The sequence below is a fragment of the Lycorma delicatula genome, chromosome 5 (assembly GCF_047948215.1).
Source record: "Lycorma delicatula isolate Av1 chromosome 5, ASM4794821v1, whole genome shotgun sequence".
Classification (NCBI taxonomy): domain Eukaryota; kingdom Metazoa; phylum Arthropoda; class Insecta; order Hemiptera; family Fulgoridae; genus Lycorma; species Lycorma delicatula.
This window is the reverse complement of record NC_134459.1, coordinates 143,984,336-144,012,199: the sequence shown is the minus strand read 5'-3', so window position 1 is coordinate 144,012,199 and position 27,864 is coordinate 143,984,336. Positions and strand designations below refer to the sequence as shown.

General features: G+C 30.1%; 1 protein-coding gene across 10 annotated transcripts; it reads right to left on the bottom strand.

The window, feature by feature from the left end:
• On the bottom strand, positions 1 to 25,815 carry LOC142325453 (RNA pseudouridylate synthase domain-containing protein 1-like). Of its 10 annotated transcripts, none has more exons than XM_075367239.1 (6): positions 25,671 to 25,815; positions 24,619 to 24,819; positions 20,929 to 21,132; positions 20,495 to 20,741; positions 10,604 to 10,880; positions 1 to 3,822 (listed from the first exon to the last, which is right to left on the bottom strand). In XM_075367239.1, exons 3-6 carry the CDS (start codon positions 21,112 to 21,114, stop codon positions 3,675 to 3,677), a joined length of 858 nt encoding a protein of 285 aa, XP_075223354.1. In that variant the 5' UTR covers positions 21,115 to 21,132; positions 24,619 to 24,819; positions 25,671 to 25,815; the 3' UTR covers positions 1 to 3,674. The 10 variants fall into 10 exon arrangements, with proteins under 10 accessions (XP_075223354.1, XP_075223353.1, XP_075223352.1 ...); XM_075367238.1 differs by having other exon boundaries at positions 24,665 to 24,819; XM_075367237.1 differs by lacking the exon at positions 24,619 to 24,819 and having other exon boundaries at positions 25,671 to 25,811.
• Between the last annotated feature and the right edge of the window lie 2,049 nt (positions 25,816 to 27,864).

The window sequence follows — 27,864 nt, the reverse complement described above, 5'->3', positions numbered from 1 at the left end:
AATAATTTATTTTGTGAAAATGTATAACACTTTTCTCATTTTTACAGTATTAAAATTATAACTTTTCTCTGCCCAAATATTAAAATATATTTTTTAAACTTTACAGACAGTTTGAAAAAAATTTATTACAAGTGCACAATATTTTTTCCAATTTTTTAAAAGTGATAGATAAATATAACACAGCCTCTAATGCACCCCTAACTATTAAATTTGTGAATTAATAGTTTGATAAAAATCTGAATATTCAGGTTTCCATCTAAGACAAACAACATTTAAGAAAAACTGAATTCCTTGTAATAAATTTTAGAACCAATAAATTAAAATTTCAAGATGTAATCCTGCAAATTTTTTGTATTTACAAATGCATAAAAATTACTAAAATGCAATATATTTGACATTTTATAAAGATAAAACTGAGTTATAAGTCAAAATTTTGTGAAATTAATATGTATACAAGTTAAGAATAACTTTTAAATTTTGCAAATACTTTATCAAAAGTTTTAAAAATATGGTTAATTTTTTTATGTGAATGTATGGTGGTTGAACATAGGTAGAGGGAATAAAATAAGGAACAAGCCTAGGGAAGCAGCCATATGTCGAGTATAGCAGCAACTTCTATGCTTAAAGGGTTGTATTTCTTGTGTTCAGAATGACTAGATAAGTCTAGATCCATTGATTGATGTTTGACTTTCACCATACCACAACACACATGAGAAATTCACCTATCTCCTTTTCAAGTCCAGAAACAATAGCTTAGCATCTATTTACATAGCATTATGTTAATTGACAAGCATACATGGAACCTATCTTGCACAAATTCTTACATACATGTGAATGGTACAGTCTCTTGGTTTGTGATTCAATGGTTATCATCCAGTGTGTAATGCCAATCCTGCCTGGCAAATTCATCAACATGACAGAAAAATTGTTATCCATAATGATGGCCAAAATGTCAGCTTATTTATCATGGATGTGCCAGCTCCCTATTGATATCTTTACTATTAATTCATATATAATTTCATAACCTTAATTTTTTTGATAAATCTCATATAGCCAATTTTTTTTTACATTAATTAATTTATAAATGAAACAAGACACAAGAAGCATAATGGCATTAGAAAGGAAGTAAGAAGGATAAAAAAAAGAACTGAAAGAAATAAAAACTATAATAAATAATTACTAAAACTATAATAAATGGCATTAGAAAGGAAGTAAGAAGGATAAAAAAAATAACTGAAAGAAATAAAAACTATAATAACTGCAATTAAAGTAAAATAAATAGGAGTAAAAAAACACACTGGATATAAAAATTAAATTTAATAAAGGAACTATGGCTAACTGATGTAATACATTGGAGGAAATAAACACTTTACAAAAGGAAAACCATACAGGAACTAGAGAAAAAACAAAAGGCCTGAAGTAGGAGAACTGTATATTTTAGTTCAGTAGATTGCTAATAGTATAGGAAATTTAAAAAGAAAAAAGCTAGTTGGAAAGATTTGCTGATGATTTATTTAATTATTGTAGCAGTAAGTGCTGAGGAGTCTGCAATAACTGATAAAGCTGTTACTATTTAATATTAGTTAGCGTAAAGGACTTCTGTTAAATCCTGAGAAAGCCAAAATCAAGATGAAATCAGTTAAAACTCCCTGTTATAAATCAAAATAAAACTATAGTTTGAATACTTGCGTTAAATTCATTCAATACCAAACATCAAAAGGTTGACTATAGGACAAATATAGGCTGAAATAATGTTGGTCATACAGGAGAATATTTAGAAGTAATTATTTAATGAATTAAGGTTCAAAATACTAACAATGTATGTGTATCCTTTAGTTTTATATGAATCCCAAAAACCCCCTGATAACAAAATTGGATCAATGACTGAAGAAACAGATGAAAATGCTTAGGAGTACTCCTGGACTAAAACAGATTCGTAAAATTCAGAATCATTCTTAAAATAGTTATAAAATATTTTCAGAAAAGGGCCCACCTAGTTAAATGGAAACAGCCAGAACATGTGCAAAAATGAATGTAAGTCACTGTACTAAGGTATTTCCAGAGTGGATATCCCAAAAGAGATCAGTTCTTAGATGGACAGAAATGAGTTCACTGAAAGATCAGGCAATGCTCGGTACTCAAAACGATTTAGTAGAACAATATTTTGAAAACACTACATTTTTTTAATACAGTGGCATAATAAATTTGTAAATATTGTAAAATAATAAACTCAATTGTGTCCTTTGGATCTTTAAGGGTCCTATTTATTCTTTACGGATATTAATAAACTAATGTTACTATTTATCATAAAGAATTCTGACATCATACAACATGAGTTAGAAAAGTGTTTAAAAGAAGTCCCATCATAGTCATTACTATCTCATCTGGACTCGCTATACCATTTATTATAAGAGAGTTCTTTTAAAAGCCAAACTTTATGTACACCTGATGAGTTTATAATTCTCTGTATTAATAAAGGAAAACCCATACAAATTTACAACAGACTGTGAAACCTAATTCAAAACCCAAGATAATATGAGAAATATTCAAAGTAGGAAATCTAGTTGTGCTCAGAATTTTGTAGTGTCTTTCAGTGAGCAAAGATTTCATGTATAACTATCAGTAAGATGGTAATACACTTAGTTTTTTAATTAATAACATAATAAAATTTTTTTGTCAAAAAACCATCTTTAATTAAATGTTATACAAAAATGTACATTATTAAGCAGTACATATTATTTATTAGTGACCAAAAAAAAAAAGGTGTAAATTTTATCTGCTTTTTATAATGAAGTTGTATTTTTTGTGCAATCTCTAGTAAGCTTTCAAAGCAATCAAAAATAATTTGTTAATACTTTCTTGAACCTATAAAATTAAATGTATATATCTTAGTATTTTCAATCATTCTGATGAGCATCAGAGTTGGTTTGCAGATTTCTTCATCCTCTTTTGATAAGTTTTAACATTTCTATTTCATCTTCTCCCTTGAGTTTTTCATCACTCACATTCTCTTCACTTTGTTCATTAGTGAAGTTTATGTTATAATCCATCTTAACAAATAAAAAATACAAAGACATGGTTAGCATATGAATACCAGTTTTCCAAATCATTTGTAAATGTTTTTTTAAAACAAATTTTCATCAATTTCACACTGAAACAAACTTTCTTAAAATAATTAGTAATAATGTAATTTTCAATGCCATGCTATTGTCATCTACAAAGAAAAGGTTGGCATCACTTAACCAATCACTCTGCAAGCATTTCTTCATAATTTGCAGCTTGAATTCCATTTGATTGTAGGGAAATTAGAATATTAATGCAGGCTTTGCAGTGTTTCATATTACATAAAATATAATAAGATATGTTGTTACCATTAACACTGGTTATTAGCAGATTTAATAAAAATAAGACATTCAATTTTACTAACTGATTTATTCATAAATTTTGAGATAGAATGTTTGATATAACACTGCTTGATAAAGAAAAATGCAGGAAAATAAGTTTTGAACAATGAATGTCCAAATTATCAAGCTTTTATGTAACATTAAAGGTTTTGGTATTATATAATATTACATACTGGGACAGAGATGGGTTTGGTTTAATACATAATTAAATAGTCTTTAAATATATAAATAACAAAATAAAATAACTTATTATATTTTTTTAATTAAACTTTAAGCTAATTTGTTCAACTTAATAAATGCACTGGAATCCAGTTTATTCACAAATTCCACTGGAATCCATTCTCCTTTCATTACTGAGACACAGAAAGGATCAACAGTTTGGAAATCAAGATATTCTACTACACTAGGAACAATTAACCTGAAACAAAAGAAAAAGATGAAAAAAGATTTAAAACATATACAAATTTAGGCAAAAAGTATAGGAATATTTTAATATAAAATCAGGAATAAAATTTTCTGATTATTTTCAGCATAAGAACTTTAATTTGTAAAATTTAAAACAAAGATTTCAAGTGGTATGAAAACTAAAAAAGGTACCATATCTTGCAACGCTAAGCAATTCTTTAACTAAAATATTAATGGGCTAAACAGTACCATACCTAGTGCTTGTATTCTTTGTTTATGGCTGGGTTCAGTGCTGTATAAATTTTACTTAAAGAACAAAAGGAGTACAGCAAATCAAATTCTTAAATTCGTATCTGCAGTGGCAGCTCATGTATAGGCACTGTGGAACTGCAGCATCCCATATTTTCACTTGATATTATCAATAACATTTAATATAACACATCCTTTTTTCTTTAATTCTTTCTTTATACTTATACAATATATAATCCTTAAGCTTAATGTCAGTAGCCATCCCCCAGTTTATGAAAAAGATACAAAAATCTTTGTATGAAACTGGGCACTTCACAGTTCCAGCGATGTGTGTTTGGCTCTTGTGCACATGCACACATAGGAAGCTGCACGTGAGAGAACAAGAGCATTGTCGCTCCAGCAGTGCCGACCCTGGCGTGCTTGTGGAAGGTAGTTTTTTTTTTTTTTACTCTGTGTGTATGAAATGTTCCTTATTCATTCTCTTTTCTAGTTTAGTTGGTGGAAGGAATATGAAAGTGGTTTAGTTTGTTTAGTAGTGATCAGAGATGGCGGAAAGGAAGGACTCTTTGATTGCCAAATCTGTCCAAAACCACGCTGGAAGGGCAAAAGAGAAGGTAATTAGTGAAATCTAATTATGTATTTGTTTCTGTGTACATAGAAATTTAAATTAAGCACCATTGGACTATAGTGTTTTTAAGTGGACATTTTATTAAATTATTATCTAATAATACTAAAACATATTATCTCTACTGGCATTTTATTATTTATTCAGATAAACCAAATATGATCATATTCTTGAATGTGATAAAGTGTAGAATTAGATTATTATCCTGCTTCCAGTTATTCTATTTGATTCATTTTTTCTGGTTCTTTTATTTTACAGAAAATTTTAAACATGGCCCAGTATTTTCTGGAGCAGCACCCCCACTAATTTTAGATATCTGTCAATAATGGTTCAACAGATACACAACTCTACCACTTTACATAAACAAATAGCTATTTTAACTAGTTTATAACCAACAATGGTAAAGTTTTGTTATGTTTGTTTACCATTTCTCATAACCTGACTAGCTCTTTTTTTTTTTTTTAGTGAATATTTTAAAAATTGTATTTGTTTATCCCTCCCTGTATTTTATTAATTTTCATTATTTTTAGTTATTACATATTTTATTACCATTAATATTTAGGTTATTTTAGAAGTAACTATAAAACTGAATATTTTAGTTTCAAAAATCGTTTAATAAAAAATTAAATGTTAAAAATTAACTAAAACAATCAGTAATCCTTGAAGGGAAAAATTATCAAGAAAATATAATTTTCAGTAAAAAAAAAATTTGCCTTGTAAGACAGTACCTTAAGGGACTTTGGGCTTTCCTAATAAAGTGCTATGGCATGCATAAATGTAAATAATGAAGAAGTCCAAGCTAGGGATCAAACTTGAGGATCTTTAGCGTCAGTTACTCCACGCACAGAGCTATCTAAACTTCTAAACTAAAGATGGGAAGATGGCAATCAAAGCCATCTTCCCATCTAAACTTGAATTTGCTAGATTATGTGAACAATTACATCACTATCTCTCATGAATATTTATCAAATCTAATTGACAATAATCAGCTATAATTAAATTGTGATTAAAAAAGTTTAAGTTTTAACATTTTCTTTTTAGAAATCAATAATTTGACTGATTGGATACAATTCTTTATCCCTTCTGTTCTGCAATAACCTTATACATCAACATATTTACAACATTCTACTTCCTTTGTTAACTGTTTATATTATTTTTGTCTTCCTCTGCAGTTTTTACTTTCTACAAAGCCCTCTATTACCAAATTAACTTGCATGTTTTAATATATGACAAATCAATCTAGTTCATCTCTTTACAAGATTCTGCTACGAGTTCCTTTTCTCTGTTTCAGACCTCACCTATTCATTTTATAATTCAATCCATCTCCAGTAAAACCATTTATTGCAAAGGCCCAAGGTCTCCATTAATTTTTTTTCTACTTTTACTACTGTCAGCATTCCAAACATAAAGCATTAGGCATTAGATATTACACAAATGTTTTGAAAAATATCATTCTAACACTTGCAATATTTATATGCAAGTTTAATTACAAAAAGCATGTTTTCTGTATGAAAGCACTCCTTGTTTTGTCACAGTTTACTTTTTACAGCTTACTTCATCTTTACTTGCAATCTAAAATAAGAACATAATACATTTCTGGTTTTAGTAATCATATGTTCTTATATTTAATTCTTCATTAACTTCCTTGTCATGTTTCACTACCTTTCTTTTATTGTTAGTAAAATTTATTCAGACATAAAAGCTAATAAAGGAATACCACAAGCCTTATTAACAAAATTAAAATAAAGAAAGTATAACACACCAAAAATACTTAAAAACATCACAAAAGTAGCACAAAAATTACAACAAAAAAACAATTTTTAAAACTGCTGGTCCATTCTGAGCTCTGTATATTTGGAAGTAATGCACTGAGATATTAAGAAATAACAGAGTGCATTTCTATAATAATGGTACTATAGAAATTATGGTAATTTAAAAAAAAATATATATATATATATATACACATAGTGTATCAGAAGTTTTCCCGAAACTTTCATAACCTATTCTAATGGAAAAAGTTCATATATATGTATGTCCCAAAATGCTTCATTTGCTAGGGAAAGATTTCACTCTGATTTTGGCTACCCTGGTGAAATAAGATTGTACTAATATTTTTAGGACGTTAATCAAGTAGCAGAGTTAGTGATTTCTTATGTTTTTGACCTGAAAAATTGATCAGTATAGGTTTCAGACCACATCTGCAATAGTCTTTGAGAAATCTAGGGTAAAAACCAATAAATTGGAGGTCAAAAACCCTGTTTTTATGTTTAACATTCAATAAATTTGTTAAATGTGTAATAAACACATAAAACTTTTCAACAAAACTTGTAGAGAATTTAATTCTGACAAAATTGTGTAAAATAAGATGAATACAACAAAGAAAAGTTAGAAAAATTCATATTTTATTTACAAACAGTACACTAGATCAAAGTGCATTATACATACCAGTTTAATAAATATTTAATAATAAATATTCAAAAATGAGACCAGCATTTTCAATGTAATAATAATTGGTATGCTTTTGTTGCTCTTCTTCATGGCTTTCTTAAGCTGTTCAGCTGCATCCAAAATGCAAAGAAATAATTCCTCACGAGAATGTATTTTTGTTTTGTATACATTTTTCATCCATCCCCAGATGGAAAAATCTAAAGGTGATTTATTATCATCTGATCTAAAGGATCACACAATTGGAGGCCAGGAATGTGGACCACCACAACCAATCCAGTTCTCAGGGAAATGATGATTTAAGTGAATGGAAATGGCACAAGAGAAGTGAGGAGGTGTGCCATCGTGCTGGAAGTATACTTGCATCTCAGCACTAGAGCAACATCTTCAAACAGCTGCACCAATTCTTCTAGAAGAAAGCACAAATAGACCTCAGCATTTAAGTGGCCAGGTAATTTAAGATGCCATCTTGAGTGAATTTTGCCTCATCGGTAAACAAAACATACTTGTAGAGTTGTCGATTTGTATACCACCAGTTGCAGGACCCCAAGTGAAATAGACCATCTCCTGGGTATAGATGTTTAACTAGCTGTTTACAATAAGGAAGTGTAAACACCACCCATAAAGAAGTGTTAAGTATCCTCCACCATCAAATCCAAAATTCTGATTTCCACTTAGAAAGACATCGTGTACTGATGCCTTTCTTTTTCCTGTTTTTTACCTTTCAGATAATACTTCCAAGGATGAATGAGGATGATATATATGAGTGTAAATGAAGTGCAGTCTTGTACAGTCTCAGTTCAACCATTCCTGAGATGTGTGGTTAATTGAAACCAAAGAAATACCAGTATCCACGATCTAGTAATCAAATCTGTGTAAAAATAACTGACTTTACTAGGACTTGAACACTAGAACTCTCGACTCAGCTGATTTCAGAAGACACGTTCACCACTAGACCAATCCGGTGGGTTCGTGTACTGATGCCTGGACTGCGCTGAACTACACCGACAATAATTTCATCAATTACAGTGTCATGTTGAACAGATCATTCGTAACTGGTACGAATATTATGTAGTGAACTTGTTTCCTGAAGATTGCGAAAAGTCACGCTAACTGTCCTAGGACCTGGAATCCTGCAATTTGGAAAACGTATTTCATATTCTACTGCAGCAGCTGTAGAACCTTTACACACACCCAAAATGAATACCATATCAGCATTTTCTCTGTTGTAAATAAGTATGTCATTTACGTCGTTTACTTGGCAAACCGATCACATTCAAACTAAAATTCACAGAAAACCTTTTTGCTAACAACAGCACAGTTCACAGTACCCAACTTAATGTACCTTACAGAATGATTTAAACACTAATACAGTATTGCGCACTGTAGATCAGCTGTTATTATTATACAGCCAACTTTGAAATAATCTTTCAAACAACTTATTGATCTGTCATTAATAAAAAAATTATTTAAATAATTCTTATTTACTGCTAAATAAATTTTTAACAGTAAATTTTGTCTTTACAAATTTTTCACTTCAAAAAAGAATTTGGTTTTTGTCAACATTAAATAAGTACTTTTCTGACAAATGTTTCTAAATAAAATTCAAATTTTTCTAAATTTTCTTTGTTTTATTCAACTTATTTTAAACCATTTGGTTCAGAATTAAATTCCGAAATAAATAAACATACTTTCTGTATGATCTCATTTACTGGGGTAGCTGAAATCTGAGTGAAATATCTTTCACTACACGTAACTTGACGAGCATTTTAGGACATATGTTTATATGAACTTTTCCATTATTATATATCTAACCCATTTTCTTTATGCTAAAATTACTCAGAGCATGAATTTTGGCCAGGCCCAAAACCATATCTAAGTACATCTTTTTTCAATGAAAAATTGATTACTTTGTCTTCATTGATGTTTCTGGCCTGTTTTACCTCATTATTACCAAAAAACCCCATTTCACCTTATTATTCTGATTATGGAACAATAAAATGTCCTTTTAATATAGTTTCTTGTTTAAATTATGAAGCAGTTTCCTCAATCATAGTTAATTTTTTTTTGTACATAATAGTATTAGCAATGAGAAACAGGCAATTTTAAAAATTGCTCTGACCCAAACCAAGCAACTTTTTTTTAATATTAATCTACATAAAAAAATATGGCCTGTAACAAAAACTTTGCCAGTTTATAATTGTGAGATTTTGGGCAAATATTTAATTATGTAACTAGGGTAATAAACAATATTCTAAAGGACACAAAACAATTCAATACATAATCTGAAATATCATGTTTTATAGATATAAAACATTTAAAGTGTTAAAATATAAATAGGATACAAAAGTACAGAATTAGTCTAGTAGTGTTTTGTAAACTTTAATGAATAAAAGAATAAGTTTGATTGGATACTATAATATTCTGTAACAAAAAAACACACACAAGACTAATACAAAATACAATTCTATAAAATAAATGAGTAAGTTAGGCAATCAATTGAAATGTACCACTTTGTTTTTGGGGTGAAAAATGCTTCAGCGTTATTATCGCCCAGATACAACATATCTGTTATAATAAATAAAGAGATATCAGATTTTATGTCTCAATTACAATAATAAAATTCCCAACTGCTATACAGCAAGAGCTCATTATATCATGCACTGCTGATTATGTCATAATCATAAGTTAAATTTTTTGAAGTAAGAGTAAAACTTGTACTCTAGTACTATACTGATGTGACAATACACCATGTAGTTACACATCTTGTTCATTTTCTTTATATCTCGACTAGGAAGAGTTTAGACTGAAGTAGTAGAAGTACAATGCCTTGCTCAAAAGTTATCTGTGTGCATCTACATTATATCCTGCAATGTTCTGTCATCTGCTTAACACATTAAACATAGTATTCTAACAAAAAACAAAATATTACAAACAAAAACACTACACATTACAATTTTGAGAAACAATAGATATACCTTAATAGGCAACTTTTTTTCATGTATTTTAGGTATTTTGTTTTATCCACTTCAGGGACAGAAGTGAAGTTAACCCACATTACAGCCATGTCGTTGGTATAACAGTTTTATTATACATTACTATTAAGAATAACGGCAAGGCAAAGAATACTAATAAAAACTTTAAGAATAATAATACAATTTCTTTTTTATAATAATATGCAGGTAAAAGTTGGATACTGTACACCACATACTTCTCAATAACAGTGATGGAAATACAGAGAAAGTTATTTGATCACTGAGATCAATGAGCCATAGACTGGCAACTATTAACATCATACCCATCTATCATAGACGAGAGAATATAATTACTATTGGAATCATAAGTACACTGAATTGTTAAAATATTGTTCAATCATCAAATAAAAAATAAACATGTAAATTAATTAGTACAAAACATAAAAATAAAAAAAATACATCTACATAAGTCAAACAAAGTTATCGTAAAACGCAATCACCTGAACGCATGAAGAAAGGTGCGAAATGGTGTAATATCTTTGCGATTACTGTACGTATAATCACCGATTATGGTGTGACCCAGAGATGAACAATGAACACGTAATTGATGTCTTCGTCCAGTGACAGGTTTTAAAAGGACTTTAGTAGCAGGATAGCTTCCATAAACTCCTCGTTCTATAACTAATAATCTTGTATGAGCTTCTCTTGGAGAAATGCAACATTCATTACCAGAAATACACATACGATGGCTTGAATTAATCTCCGATTTGTCCTCTCCTGTTAAAACAAAGAATGTTAACAGAAAACCCTAGTTCATGGGGAAAAAATCACAAAACTGATAAAATTAATTACAAAAACTATGTAACAAAAATTTGGATGTTAATCATGTCATCTTACACTGGATAAGATAATATCTGCATTAATCAGTTATAATGTAACTCTAATGGATAAAATGTCTACAAGTACTAATAAACCAGTTAAGATGAACAACAATATTGGGTCCTAACTATACTGCATACTACTTGTATTTGTCTTTAATAATGGCTAATAACTACAGCGATTAATACCAATAAAATTAACAATACAAAATAAGTATATGAAATAATTAACAGAATAGACAGTTTTTAAATGTTTTGAATCTCATCCTCATGACAAATTTACTACATTTATGAAACGCAAGAAATATTATTACATCTAGATATAAGGTTCATTTTTTAAAGGTATTTGTTGCTGAGGATTACAATAATCGCCTGAATAAATTTAAATAAAAAATAGACATTTTTACTTTTCTCTCATATTTTTTTTTTTAGATTTAACCAGACTAAGTCTAGAATTGGAATATCTAATATCACACAACACAATCCCAATAATATTTTCTATCAAATTTAATCTAAATACTCAGTTTATTTAATTTATAAAATAATAAAATCAGTTAACACCAATTAGTTATTCAATAATATAAAACTGTATAAATTGGTAAATGTAAGATAAGGCTTACACATATTTCACAGTAAGAAATAAATATACAAAATTAATTTTTGGTCAAGTTAAAATTGTAGAACATTACATTTTTATGAATTTATGAAATATTTTTTTATACATTAGTTAATTGAATAGCACTTTCCAGTAACATCACAAAATATGTTATGTATGTATTTTGTTCTGATTACACATTTCTAAAAATAGGTAAATTTCTAGTTCTAACCAATCTTTAATCTACGTTCCACTACATCTGGTAAATCCTTAATACTTAGTATATTAATCTGATTTTTTTTAAAAGCACAATCTTTTCAAAGTAAAATACAGCCACACTTCCAAAACTTAAAAACTATTATATAATTTATGAATTAACAAAAATAAATAGTTGTGAAACAAAATTAACATTAATCATATACATCAGAGAGGGGTTGGGGTTCACCACAATTTTGATGAAAATAAATATTTCCAAGACTAAGTCAACTTTTTTCAACAGAACCTATAATTTACTTGAAAAAGAAAACAAAACTTTGTTCTCTCAAATTCTGCACAAAAATAAAATTTGATTCCCCAAATTTCCAAAACCAAAGCAAATAAGAGTTGATTAAAGCAAAGTTAAGATTTGCTAAGTAAATTTTGTAAGTCACCTCCCATTTATCAAATATAAAAATCTGACAAGCCATTCCACTAATATGCACGATGCAAGTCATGATATACATTGTTAGATGGAAGACATTTAATAAACTGTATGTAAACTTTCCCCAAAAAAAAAAAAAAATACTAGTGAATCAACATTCTTACATACAATTTTGATAGATAAGGAGTCATTTTGACATACTTTCAAAAGTTACTTTTCCAAAACCATATCAGATCATTTCCTTCATTATCTAATAAGCAGCAAGCAATCTGACATTTACAAAGGCTTTTTTTCTATCTAATTTATTTTACTGCTGAAGTACCCCAGATAAATTTGTGATTCTAATTATTTTTACTATTAATAAATGGCATTGTATCAATGTAAAATCTCAAAGATCTGTATGTTGATGACATAAAGGTTTACAGGTTGGTAAGACTATTAATTCTTTGACTTTTTATATATAATAAATAAATGCAGCCTAATTCTAGAAAAGGAAGGAAATATAAATAAAATAAAAAAATCAGGAATACTCATAATTATCATGTTATAAGAGCACTAAAATGGGGCAAAGTCACAAGTTTAGGACTAATTATAAGTACTCTTGTTTTTTATTAATACGTACAAAATTCATAATCTGAAGTCCATTCTGTAATATTTACAATCAATACAAATTTTGAAAATTTGCAAACATTTATAAGGTACCTGTTATAACTAACTTGACATAAACAGCTTTGTGTTCTAAACACTGTTGTCACTTTATGATAGGGCACACCTTATTATCAATTGATTAAAAATTACAGCATAATATCCCTTCACACTAATTAAGATACTGCCTCTTTTGTGCATTTATGTAATATGTTACAGGCCTGTATTTATGACAGTAATATTCCTCAACTACCTCTTTCATTATGTCTTTTTAGCAGTTGCTACAGAAATTTATTTTATTTGAATCTAAAAGAACCTATGCTTATGCTTCGTATTCTCCCTTACAATGGAGGTTGTTTACAAATAATCAGTTGGTGAGTGATAAAGACATCAATGTATTTTGGGATAGCGTTATCATTTAAATCTACTTTTAAGGTCTACTGAGAGCCCAACATTTGAATTAAATTTAATACAATCGTTTATGTATCAAGAAAAGAAAGTCTTATGACAGATACAATCTAATAATGGATATTAAAAAAACATATTAAAAATATTTGAGAATTATCATGTAGTTATTAAAAATGATTTTGATATGATGAAATGCACCATTTTCATTATTTCATTTTTTTTTTACAAACCTATTTATATTTGTTTTTTTATTACTGTTACTTTATTATTTTTTAACTACTTTTTTGCCCATTTTTTGTTCTCTATTATAATCTTGCCCATTTTTCTTATATCAAAAAGTGTTAAAATTACAAATAAGTGTGCATTAATAAAATACATGAAATTGATATAGTTCTAATTTTTTCAAAATAAAGATTTATATTTTCTACTGAAAACTCTGAAAATAGTTTTATAGTTATAAGTTAGTTTAATATTTAAATAATTTAACAGTTACAGTTAGTTTAAAGATGGGCCACAGATAATTACCATTTTCTATACATCAGTATGGTATCCATACCATAACTTGTTTTACATCGAATATATTATATCAAGCATTTATATTCCAATAGCTTAGTTCTAATCTTATGTATGAGCACACGGTTTTTAGACAATGTTCATAAAATGTTACACATAACTAATTTAAAAAATACACTAACAGTTAATTATGGATTAATATAGAATATAAAAACAGCAATTAATTTTTTCATCCAAAAAAAGCAAATTATAAACTTACATCTATATTCTACAACAAAACGATCTACCAAACAAGGGACATTACACTTAAAGCAAGCACCATTTTCAAAATGATAGTGTCTTTTGGGACAAAAACCATACATGAAAAATACATATATATATAATATTTTGAAAATTCAAATGGTGTTACTGTGTAACACTTACACGGTGTTACATAACACTTGTTACTGTGTTTTGGTGGTTAAATTGTTATTGTTTGTTATATGTTTACATAGCACAAGAACAAGTAACACATTGTTATTGTTTGTTATATGTTTACATAGCACAAGAACAAGTAACACTAAAAAATGACAGCATGAACTAAAAAATGACAGCATGAATTTAGATCTCGCATCCAAATATTATTATATCATATCATATGAAAATTAATACATAATAAATAAAATTTTAACAAGACAAATTCTGTTTTTCTATCTGACACAGTATTTAGAAAAAATTTCATTTTTAGCAGAACAGAATGTAATGTATTCAACACCAAAAACCATAAAACAAAACTTTTTTTTGTCAGAAATAATTGAATTTTGTTTTCTTAAAAGTACAATTATACTTGAGAATAGTAAATTATCATATAAATGATACTTTCAGTAACTGCATAAAACTATAGTTTACCACAAGCAGTATCAACTAGCAGCTAAATTATAAAAGTAATATAAATATGTTATCTAATGTGGTCAATATAAATACAATGAATGAAAAACATAAACCGTAGAATAACACCTAATAAAAAAATTATTTTTTTAATATTTTCACTCTTCTTTAAAGGAGCTTATTTATGGCACAATTCTAAAAAATTTGAAAATATTGATTCAACACATTTTCATACTTGAAAATACAATTTGTCTTCACTTTTTAAATTTGTATAAAAAATTACTTCCATTCTAAAAATTTCAGTTTATATTAGTTTTATAATACAAAATTAATGTTAGAGAAGTTTTATTTTTACATTATTTTTTTATTCCCTCCAGTAAGCAACCCTTGTACTTTTTTTAATTAAAAATACATTTTTCAAGCATAAGAAAAATGCCAAGCAATCTTGAAAAGTAAAATCAGATCAAATACCTCTGATGAAAGAAACAGAACTTCTGATTTTTTATGCCAGATTTTTACAATCACAAAGAGAAAATAATTTTGAGATGCCAAAAATTTACCATTACTTCAGTAACTGACAGTCTAGTTAGAAAATAATAACTACTTGCATGAATAATGTTCTATGTGGTACAATTATCATTGTATTACTTTCCAAAATCCTCCTTCTTATTAAATAAATTATGTCAGTTCCTGTTATTTTTTGTACATAAATCAATGTACATGTTATTTTTAGTACATGCCACCCAAATGTACTAAATAAATCAATGAATAAAAACAAATAATAAAACATATAATAGATTTTATTTGATTGTATAGATTTTTTTAATATTTAAAGCAGAATTTTATAATAATAGTCAAAAATGTTCATCACCAAGTTCTAGTTAAGCTTTACTCTTAATCATACTTCTAACGATACCTTTTATATAGTAGCTGTATTAATTTCAATTCAATTTTTTTTATTATTATTATCAATTCTTCAGTTCTAGTATGAGAATTATCATTAAATGTAGTATTTTTTCAAAATCTCCGTAGAATGAATCTGATAATTTGACCAGGAGGCCAGAGACCACAAAAATTTTGTAATTAGATTCTCATCAAAGAATTCATAGTTTTGGCTGCTAAGATGTAGTACATTCTAGTAACAGGAATTAATCTTTGAAAAAAATCTTAACCTTAATTTAAAAATCTCTAAAACAGTATGAACAATAAAACATTAAGCATTAATGTTCAGGCTCTAAAAGAGCTTCTGCTCAATAAATTTTAGCATATAATAGCACAATTATTAATTGTTTCATTATATAAGAGCAATTGCGATACTCAAAATTCAGTTATGCTTTAATGCATCTACCTAGACAGAACCAAAGTTCATCACTGAAATTTGGTTCCATTTATCAACATTATCAAATATCTAATGCACATTTTTAATTAAAAAAAAATTGATCTAAAGTAATTAATCTGTTTACCATTTTCTAGTCTAACATTCTTGAGACAACACTAATTTTTTGTAAAATCATGATTTTTAACTATCACTTTGCTGCTAAAATTTTTGTTTTATTTATTCTAATCTGAGAAAGTAGTCAACACAATTTTTTTGGATGCCAGACAACAATTTTAAATGTTCAAACTGAAGAACCACCAGTTTACACATTATTTCCTCCTATCCACCATTTTTACAATAGCAACCAAGCAAATATTTTATGATCGATTTTTTGGGTGAACTTAAAACCAAATCACTACAGACTATACACAGTTGCATCACGTAACATTTTATGAATGAAATTATATACCACACACAATGAAATTATGTATTACATTTTTACCGAAGTTGTTCAAAGTTTTTATCCTGAGTGTACAACGAGGTGTTATCAGCGCCCAGACACAAAATTACTAACATAGTCAATTAAAAATTAACTAAATTAATTGTTAAAAATTAACAGTTAAAATTACCTTAAAAATTACATAGATTTAAAACACCTACACTGTATGCTAATTGTGAAATAAAAACAATATTAGAAATCTAACATAAAACAACAAAATTGCCGATGTCAAAAGACAAATATATATTGCAGTATTAAACAAATTTTGAATGCACAAACTTAAGAAATCATAAGGCATTAGATAACATCAATATGTATTGATGTTAGGCAACAATGTTGTTGCCTAAGATATTTTGGATGTTAGCCCCTAGTATAGACTTTGACACAATGCCATATAACAGATACAGTTCACAAGGATGTGGTGAACCATTAGTTGATAGTTGCAGCAAACATAGATGGGTGCATCGGTCTGATTCATGAGGCGTCCATGAATAAGTTTTAATGTGCCCTATTCATAAACGTCAAATAACCTCCTCTTGATGGTTATTCCTACATGAAGAGCTCCATGGTGACATGGAGCCCACTTTTTTTAAGTGGGCGATATTTATTGTTGACAGTAGCATTCCATTCACTTTTTCACTCATCACAGTCCACCCTCTTAAGAAAACAGACAAGATCAGAAACAACACAATTAGTGATAAAAGGATGCAATAAGCCTCTTTTTCCACACTATCAGCGAGCTCATTGCCTGAATTTCCAATATGGCTAGGGATCCAGCAGAAACTCACACTTGTTTCGCAAAGTTATTTCAGAAATAATAGATTGCATATCACGGACAACAGGGTGTCTGGAGCACATATCATTAATCGCTTGCAAGGCACTTATAGAATCTGAACAGACAAGTACGTGTTGATATGTTGAGCTAATTATATTTAAGGCCTTATTAATAGCATACAGCTCAGTGACAAAAACACTGACAATGCTGGGAAGGTCAAACCTGTATGTTCTACTGCCAACCACAAAAGCACAACCAACAGTGGACCTTTACAATTTATGTATTTTTCTACCTCAGTGTATATGATGTCATTGTGTCCCATACAGCCACAATGTGCACAAACTTGTTCCTTTGTGCCATTATCTTTATTGTGACCAAAACACTGACACTGGAAACAGCATCTATGGTTTTAAATATATATATGGTAACATATGGATAGACATGTAACCAACTTTTATTCTGTCAAGAACGGTCAAACTTGAAAAAGTTATAACCAGTGAAGATGTAGGTACATCAACACTATTCTCCTTTCTTATAAATCTCTCCACTGATGTGATTGACTCCTCTGTAATTTCACATCACTCTTAACTCTTCATTATCAAAGTTATGACAAAAAATCACCCCCTTGTTGAAATTCAGCATCTTATGGGGCTCCACTACCTCTCCATCTTTCCCAAATACCATTAAAATCTAGCAATTTCTGGCACTGTTCTTCATTATTGACTTCAATAAGCAGGGCACCACTCCTTAGTTTTTAACAGATTTTGGAGAACCACAAGCTGTTAACGATGCTCTTATTTATCAGGAAGGGAGAAAACCTTTCCAAAAGATTTACCTTCCTCACTGTATCTCACCACAAGAAACCTTATACAGGAAAATTTCACCCCTTCTGTAATGTTTCTTATTTCTCTATCACTAGCTAAATCTTTGGCTGACAAAGTTGGTCGAAGTCTCTTATAATTCCCAGGTTTGTTGGTTTTTTCAAGTTGACCAACAACCACTGAAGGAATATTTATTGGGACAGACATATGGATCCCACAAGTATCAGTGATATAACAGATCTCTCTAGCAGAGTGCATGCATACTGGAGCTTGAGCTTCATATAACTGAGTTCACCCAGGTGCCTAGAGGACATAGTTTGAGACTCACTACATAGAGCCATTCACCCATCAGCACGATAGTTTCCACCTTGGATTATGGTTATGTTTCATAAAGTGTCACAACACCACCAAGTGTAAGTGTAAGATGAAGCAGTGTAGGATGTTGTTGTGTAGCTTTGTAAGGGTATTTGTTGTAGACTGTGTAGTATTCTTTGTGTGTGTAAGTGTATTGTGTAAAAGGTTTAGCAGCTCAATGTGTAGTGGGAAGAAAAGTTGCAGAGGCTACAGTATGAGGATGCCAACCTCTAAAGTCTTAAAGTGTAAGACTCCTCGTCGGGAGAAAATATGAAGTGAGCACCTTGCACAATGAAGTACCTTCGTGCTTGATTGATCATTTTGAGAGTTACCTGATGCAAAATGTTTGCCAATGCCCTCAATTTCTTGATGAATATTTTCCTTCAGTTCATCAGTAGTCTGGGAATATGATTTGTAATCTCTATCCTTCAGATAGCTCCAAAAGATTACATGCAACTACACAAATCTAGGGAACATGAAGGCCACCACCCTCTGCTGACAGTCAAATGCTAGTGAATCACTTGATGCACGACACACTGCTACATCTTGTTGGAAGAAGCCATACTATTTTCACAATCTGTTAACTCAACTCTTTTTCATAATATAAGTAGATTTTTTAGAAAACTGTACAGTCTGCTTCTGAATTGAAAGTCCAATTAAACAATACTGACTCTTCTATACAGTACCAAAAACAGTATACCATACATGGATTTTCTCATTATGAAATGGATTCTCAAACATCTGGTGAGGATTTTCAGTCATCCAATACCTGGTGCTGTCCAAATTAACATGCCAGTTAGATGAAATCATGCCTTGTCTGACATGAAGTTCAGCAACAGGTCCACTGTCAATGTTTTTGAGAAGCCAGTGGCAATAATTAAAACATTCGGTTTGTCTGTTCTCTAAAATTGCCACAGTTGTTTCACAATACAGTTTCAAATTTAAATCATGAAGAATCTTACAAGATGTGTATTTTACACCACTTTATTGTGATAACTTACATATAATTTTTTTGGACTATCAGAAATCCTTCTTTGAATATTGGCTACGGCCTTTGAAAACCTAAAGAAGGTTGCCTTTTTCATTTGAGACCAAGCCCCTTCAATGCCAAAAAATTAAGTATGTTACTCTTCTTTGCTTTGATACTGGGATTTGGAAATTTTTCAACAAATATTTGACATGTTTCATGAAAGTATCTAGAACATACATAAGCTTCCATTATAGCAACCCTTTCCTCAACCAAATAGGACATTTTAAAAAAGGCACAACTGCAAAGAACAAAACTATACTGCATGCTGAAGCATGAACATTTTACAATTGACAACAGATGAGAGTAATAACATACACAACCAACAGTGATGCTAAAAGTAATATTAAAGGTTATCAAATATCTGCAGTTCAAGTCGGCTTGGTTCAGTTTTAAGATGCTCACCCGATATTTAGCATATATAGGACAGAAAACATATTCCAAAATAATTCTTGTGTCTGCATATAATAATTCAATCACAAATAATTTTTTTTTTTTAAATCTGTTGTTCCAGTGGAAAACTCATTAGATGGATTATGTTTCCATAAAACAAAAATACTTCTCAAGGCCAGTGTGACTATTTAAATAAAAAAACATGTACCATGTTACAAAAAAAAGTTTAGAATTTCCAGTGGCATAATATCCCTGTGCACCTATTCAACAAAATACATTTTTAATTTTTTTTTAAACAGTTACCACATTGTCTTTTTGTTTAACAACAATCAATTTACTGCATTGCCTCTAATATGACTATATAAAATCATATAAAAGTAAGCTTTATTAAGAAAAATCACCTTAATATGAAGTTGATGGGACAGACATAAGATATGACCACGCTGACCATTTGATAAAATACAAGTTCTCTTTGTTTTAGCTCTAAGTTTATTCTGCAAACTATTATCATAAAAAACAGTTCAGCATACTTCAAAAGGATAAAAGATTCAGCAAAGTTGTAACTGAATAATTTTTACCAACTTTTTTTTACTTCCTACATATTTAAAATCTACATTAAATAACTTATTCAATGCTAAGAGTAAATTTTTGTACTAACCTATTGGTTCCTTTATATCAAAGCATTCATTAACCGCTACATGTCCTCGAAGTAATGCAATATAATATTTGTTTGCTTTTCTTCGTTCAAAACAAGCAGTTGCTGCCCCACACGCTTTTTTATTTAATGCAATACAAATCAGACCACTACTAGCATAATCCAATCTATGAGTGAAATAGAAATTATGCCTTAATTTTGGATTAGCCAAATTAGGATATTCACTGTACAATAAATGTTCTAATGTTAACTGGAAAGAATGAACAACAAAAAAGGCATGAAACAGCTTTAATGAAATAATAAACATTAAACATAGAAACAACAGAAAAATGAAAGCATATGCACACAATAAATGTATGAAAACCCATACACAAAATTCTACATGAACACAAGTTGGATTAATACAAAAAAAAAGTTTAGATAAGTAGAGCAATTACCTTTTCATCTGGATTATTGCTGTTGATCAAAATATCATAACCTTTGTTAACTATTATATAGTTTTCACTTTTATGCACAACATCTAATGTATACTTTGTTCCAGTTTTAACAGACAAAAACTGTTTTGTCAAAATATTTTTAGCAAAAAAAATTATTATTTCTAAAATGCCTTCAGCATATTCCATTGAATTCTTAACTCATATCTGTAACAAAATTTATAAAATCTAAAGAACAAAAAAATCATGTAAGAATCTTTTATTTTCTATTACTTCTCTAGGTTTAAGCAGTGAAATATTTGTAATGGAGGAATTTTATATATATATATATATATATAAATAACAAGGTAGTAAAACCCTTTTAATGTAAAAGGGTACTTTGAACAAGTAACCTCGTTAAAAAGTTACATTTTCTAAGTGAGATATTTTCACCAGCAATATTCCATTTTTATATATCATGACCTGAAATAAACAATAATGAAACCTGTCAGTAAGATCTAACTTTCCAGTCTGTGAAATTCTTTTATGAGCTCATATCAAGTAAAATATTAAACAGATTTAACTATTAATATTAAACAATTAATTATTATATAATTCTAATCATAATAGAAAAAGGAAAGATGGAAAGCAAGCTTAAAATGTGCATTTTTACTGTGTGTCATTACTCTGAACATTATCACCACTCTCTGTGACAATTATTTTCATACATGTCAAGGCATGTTATCTCCGAAAGATTGGTGACAAGTATTTTTGCCAAAGGAGAGGTACAGATCAGGATGAGTTGTGGAGTTCCACAAGGTTTAGTGTTGGAACCAACACTGTGGAATACAGCATATGACACAAGTCCTTTCTATCGCACTTCCCACTGGGGCAGCCCTTACTGGGTTCACCAACGACTTGGCACTAGTGGTGATGGTGAAGTCGAAATGGGCGGTGATAGATACTGGGAACAAGGTGATACACATTACTGTTTAGTATCTGCAGTAGTTTGGGCTTCACATTTCACCGGAGAAGACCCAAATAGTCGTAATCTCAAGTGGGCGTAAGGTGACCTTGGTTTTAAGGTCTGAAGTCCACCCTATCCCTGCAGCGAAATACCTTGGGGTGTGGATAAACAAAAACGTCATGTTCAAAAGGCATGTAGAAGTGTCGGTCAAAGCCAAAAAACGGCTGCCATGATTGGTCGGATAATGCCCAACATCAGGGGTCTTTACACATCAAAGCGAATGGTTTTGACTCAGGTGGTGCTATCAAAAGCACTGTATGGAGCTGCAGTCTGATCTGTTGCGTTGCAGTGGGGAGAGCCATGCCAATAACAAGGTTGGGCTCTGTCTCCCTTCCAGTATGCTGCAAGTGCAGGACCATCTCAGACAATGCCGCCGGTAAAGTGGCCGAACTTGTGCCATTGGATCTCCTAGTTCGGAAGAGGTAAGTGATGCAGAAGAGTGTGGGTAAGGCAGATGAGGAGGCATCGCTTGTTTACAGGGGGCAGGAACAGGATAACTAAACAAAGGCAGATGGACCTACATACTGATCCCAGACCTCCAGAGATGACTGTCCTGAAAACACGGGAAACTAGAGTATGAGTTGACCCAGTTCCTTACTAGACATGGATATTTCAAGGCATACTTGTGCGCGTAGACATAGAGACCCTCCATGGATTGTGATTACTGCAGGAAGGACACATCGCAGACACGAACCCAGTGTTCGTGTGCGATCAGTTCCTGCAGCATAGGGAAGTATGCAGGAAAGAATTCAGCATGCTTGCCCCAGAGAACATCATTGGGATTACACTACAGGCCAGCAATAGAGGCGCGGATGAAGACAAGACAGATGAGGTGCTGTGATACCATAAGCTGGGTTCACATCCCATGCTGTAGAGGGAGAAGGGTTTTAGTGGATAGGTCCACAAGGGAGCTTCACAGTACTATGAAATATTGGTCCACATGGTGCCTAAAAAAGGTTTCCCCTCCTCTAAAAAAATAAAAAAATGTCTAGGCAGTAATTCCAAGAATCAAAACCTACCTAGAAAAAGTGAGATAATCTCATTTGATATAATACTTTTTAAAAATGAAATCATTACATGATTAAATGACTGAAGAAGGCTTGTCATGGAAGGTGATCATTGTTGAAAATTTCCAAGAAATCATCATGTTTATTAAAATGTTGATAACTGTGGATGCACCCATATGGCATTTTTTATAGTTCTCACTTATATAGGGGCCTTCAAGCTCTTTACAGTACTCCTGATAATATAACCAGTTTTTCAGAATTTGCCATATGAAAGACTAAATTTTCTCTAAATCTTTGAATATAATGTGTCAACTACCATAATAATCTTCTTGAAGTACAGGAGTGTATCTACCCAGAAACATGCCCATTTCTTTATATGTCCATCACAATAATTCAATTACCACAAAATTTATTAATATTATTTCAATTAATTCTGTGACCATGTTTGAATCAGCTGAAATTCAAAATGAATTTCAAGTGATGTAACTTTAGCTCTTAAAAATTAAATTGAGTACTTATTGTTTTTCAGTAATCTTTGTGTTAAAATAGTTGATTATGTTTAATAAAAGATGTATTTTGGATAACTATCTAAATCTTTTAAAATGTTTAACTCATTGATTTTATGTTTTGAAATTCACTTGCTCTAGATGCAAATTACTAAATACAAAAAAAAATATTAAAACAAAAATTAAAATAAAAACAATTTTAAACAGTTTTGTTAGAAGCATTTTTTAAAAATCTTATTAAGGGAGAGGTACAAACCTTTCTCGAAAGTGTATATATATGAAAACATTCATACTCATATGAGTCATATTTCTTCAAAAAAAAAAAAACCTGTTTGTTCCAAGTAAGAATACAATAACAGTAGACAAAATTACCTATTAGTAAGCCATATAGACTAGTACCACAGTTAATATCACATAAACGATTTTCAAATAAAATTCAAACCTCAGTAAATAAACAACAATGATTTATGAAAAATATACACTACAATAATAAAAATTTATCATTTTAATAAGAGAAATTATCTCCAGCACAAGTGATCCTGCCTAATCTAAATGAACAGCTAGCTTTATCACATAGATGCTTGTTCTACTGATTACTGGAGAGCATTTGATACAACTCCACATTCAAAAATGAAATAGATCTTAAAGAGAACTCATACTGGTGATAAGGATCTGTCTCATTTGAAATCTGAATTGAAATCATAAAACTAATATTACAACAGATGAAATATGTACAGAAGTTCTTATTAAATGGATAGTTTGACAGAATATATCTATTAATATGTTAACATTTATTCTGAAATGTAGCTAAGGAAGTTTTAGAAGCAGTGGTAGTTTAGTAAAACAATAGACTAAATAATGGGCCATGGTGCAGATTATGCTGTGATGTTTAAATTTATTAAAGAATTTCCAAGTATTCAAAACAGTATTATTCAGAAGCAAGAAGGAAATATGGGTTAGTTCTAAATGTAGCATGAAAATTAATGATTGCTTCAAGAAATAATGTAGGATCTTGGTGATTATATAATTTAATATTTAACAGCAAATGTTCTTATTAGAGTTCACACTTAATGATTAATGGGATGAACCTGAGAAATCTTTATGACCAAGTCATAAGTTAAAAACTTTTAAAATACAGCTGTACTGTTGCATATTGTATATTTCATAGATTTACATGATTAATTAACAGACAGTAAATACTGCAGAATGAGGAACATCACCAGTTTGCTACTTGGAACCTCAAACTACTAAGCAGACTGCAAATATCTTAGTTAAAAAAAATATCAAAACTTGGTTCTACTGTAGGGCTGTTTCACACTAGTTAGATCAAAATGTTGATAATCAATCAATATCCTGGACAGATGGGCATCATATTCTGAAAGAAATAAAAAACACTAGCAATGAAATTTTTATTTACTAACATTATTATTATTTTAAACTAAGTTGATTAAATTTTATGAGACATCACAGTAACATTAAACCTTAAAACATCATATAACACTAAGTGGTTATTTAAAACTTAGACCCGATGGTTTATTTACATAAAATAAAACCAAATAACTAGCTGGCAGTTAAACTTTAAATCCTGAAACTAATACAATACAAAGCACTGAATTACGATAACATCAACCTTTTAAATAATGTATAAAATGTTTTAAAAAAACCATTATCTTAATCATTTGTAGTTACTCACTACATTTAACTTTATATGTTACTAATCTATAACAGAGTATAACTGACAAAAAGCATCTTTCACAAATTAATTCAAAATGGGATAACTTTCATGCAACACATTTGTAAATTCATATGGTCCAGATCCATGTTTTATCGTCATCGTGGTAACATTTATTGTCATCAAGCCAGGGACTAGTTTTAAACTTTAAAATGCTATTAATTTGTTGTTACACAAAAGCTATTCTGCAGTAAACAAAACGTACGAGATCAAGGAGTAACCCAATGAATAACAGTTTTACTTCTTCAGAGTAATATTCATTATACTACCGGATAAGTAAGGCTGCATCAAGGATAGATTAATCTGTTAGAAATGTCAAGAGTATGTTTACTAACATTAAGGCTAAAACTAATGAAAGCACATATAACCTCAAATTAAGACAGAAACATCGTAATAAAAAAGGTATTTCGAAATCTCTAAGGCTGTGTAGAAATATTTTTAGTAAGTGTCAAAATTACAGAAAAAGCAAGTTAGTATAAAATGACAACACTCACAAAAGCAAACCAAATTCAGTTCATAACTCCCAACACTACAGCTCTTAACCGCTTATTAATGTTAACACGAGTTAATTTAAAATTCAATAGCTGCTAGCGCTCCTATCGATGAATAGTAAAAAATTGATCTGTTTATAATGAAGATTGTCGTTACTTATTCATGTTAACGTAAAACCTTTTTTTTTATAACATTAAGATAACTTGATAAATTTTCGCATGCAACATAAATAAGTTATGAATTTAAAAAGTAATTCTCTTCGTCTAATTTAATAGAAAGACACTCCCTTCGCTCAGCAAAAAAATTCGATCACGTAGATCCAATTCTAAAGTATAACAAAAAACTGTTCCTCGCATCTGAAAATCAATTATAATTATATAATATGCTTTAAAACTGCATATAATATCAGTAAGTAATGTCAGGTAAAAAATTTGTCAACTTCATTTTTCAAAGCGAACGACAAAAATCTGCTCAGTAAATGAATACCGTGGACTGCATGACAACAAGCGTAGAGCACTTTGCCTGAGTAAATATAGAGCAAGTTGATAAAATACGCAAACCAATACAATGTAATATTGGGTAATTCTGAAAAATTACTTTATCAACTTTAATTTTGTTCATATTACTTATTTGTACGAAGTAAAGCAAGTATCGTGATCGCGAAAAATTTCGGTTTTCAGATTTCAACAGAAATATCCATTTTGACCAAACTTGAATCCATATTGAATAGTTTCGGCGTGATGCCTGTACGTATGTATCTCGTATAACTCAAAAACGATTAGCCGTTGGATGTTGAAATTTTGGATTTAGGGCAGCTGTACACCTAGTTGTGCAGCCTCCCCTTTAGATTGCAATTGACTGAACCAAACCTGTCCAAAATCCAATTTTTTGGGGGATTTTGGACAATCTTAACTACTGTAATAAGCCTTCATTGAGAGCTTTTCAACGATATATCATAATTGGTACTTATTTTCATTGGTTCCAGAGTTATAGCCAAATCAAATTTTAATTAAAGAAATATTTGCATCTTTTAAGGGGAAGTCATATCGGTTCGAATCAGACTACATCTTTTTTTTAAATTTAATATATTGATATATTAATAAATATTAACCTCTGATTGTAAAAGAAATTTTATGATAAATAATAATTCAAAAACAATAACAAAAATATCAGAGTTATTACTGAAATGAAATTTTATGTACTTTTCATTTTTAACAAAATGTATATATATAATTTAATATGCGTGACGTGGTGACCACATCATATTTTTTTTAATATAATGGGCTGTATAAGCTTATTATTAGGAAAATACTAATCTAAATGTCGGAAAGCAGGTTTGGACAGCGGGTGATCTCCACGTTCCATTCCGCGCCGAGTTATCAGAACTTTAGTCAATTAGCTATTGTTTTGTGAAATTACGCGACCTATTCCGTTGCTAATCGTTCTGTGGAGAGAGAGGTTAGGTTAAGCTTAGTGTGAAGAAAGGATAGGGATAAATTACCAAGATATGGCAATGTTTAAGTACATCTCGTTGAACATTTGGCCAAATTTATGTTTAGACAGAAATTTAGTCTATATCGTGATTACAAATATGTTCCGTGCTATCAATCATGTGTAATACGGATATCATCCTACGAAGAGCGTCAGTCATCCTCAACGGATGACAAAGTGCGATTCTGCCGTCTATTAAGGTTAATTTATGGTTTATTCTCCTACCACAAACTAACCGCTCTCCACAGAACTGATTAGCAACAGATTCTGGATGGGTTGTTCTAGAGCTTGAACTCTTCATCGTTAAACAGCTGATTTCGAAATCGAGAGTTCTAAGGTTCAGATCCTTGCTAGGATTTGAATACTATATCGTGAATACCGGTGTTCTTTGGTGGTTGGGTTTTAATTAACCACACATCTCAGGAATGGTCGACCTAGAACTGTACAAGACTGAACTTCATTTGCATTCTTACATATCCTCATTCAACCTCTGAAATAATATGTTACGGTGGTTCTGGAGGCTAAACAGAAAGACAGAGAACGTCTGAACAGGTCGCCATAACTTACAAAAATAACTGACTAGAATACTGATAACGCGCCTCGTTCTTGGATCTTGCACGGGTCACCCGCTGTGAAAATCTGCTTCCCAACATTTAGATTCTGTGTTTTTTTAATACTAATCATATCTACTACGGTATATTAAAG

Bases quoted from the DNA above. Each gene is read 5' to 3' on its own strand.
- LOC142325453 (XM_075367239.1), bottom strand. From the start codon at position 21,114: ATGGAATATGCTGAAGGCATTTTAGAAATAATAATTTTTTTTGCTAAA. The intron at 20,742-20,928 runs GTAATTGCTCTA...CATTCTTTCCAG, and splicing joins GCAATAATCCAGATGAAAAG to TTAACATTAGAACATTTATT. The intron at 10,881-20,494 runs GTTAGTACAAAA...TTGTTTTAACAG, and splicing joins TGATATAAAGGAACCAATAG to GAGAGGACAAATCGGAGATT.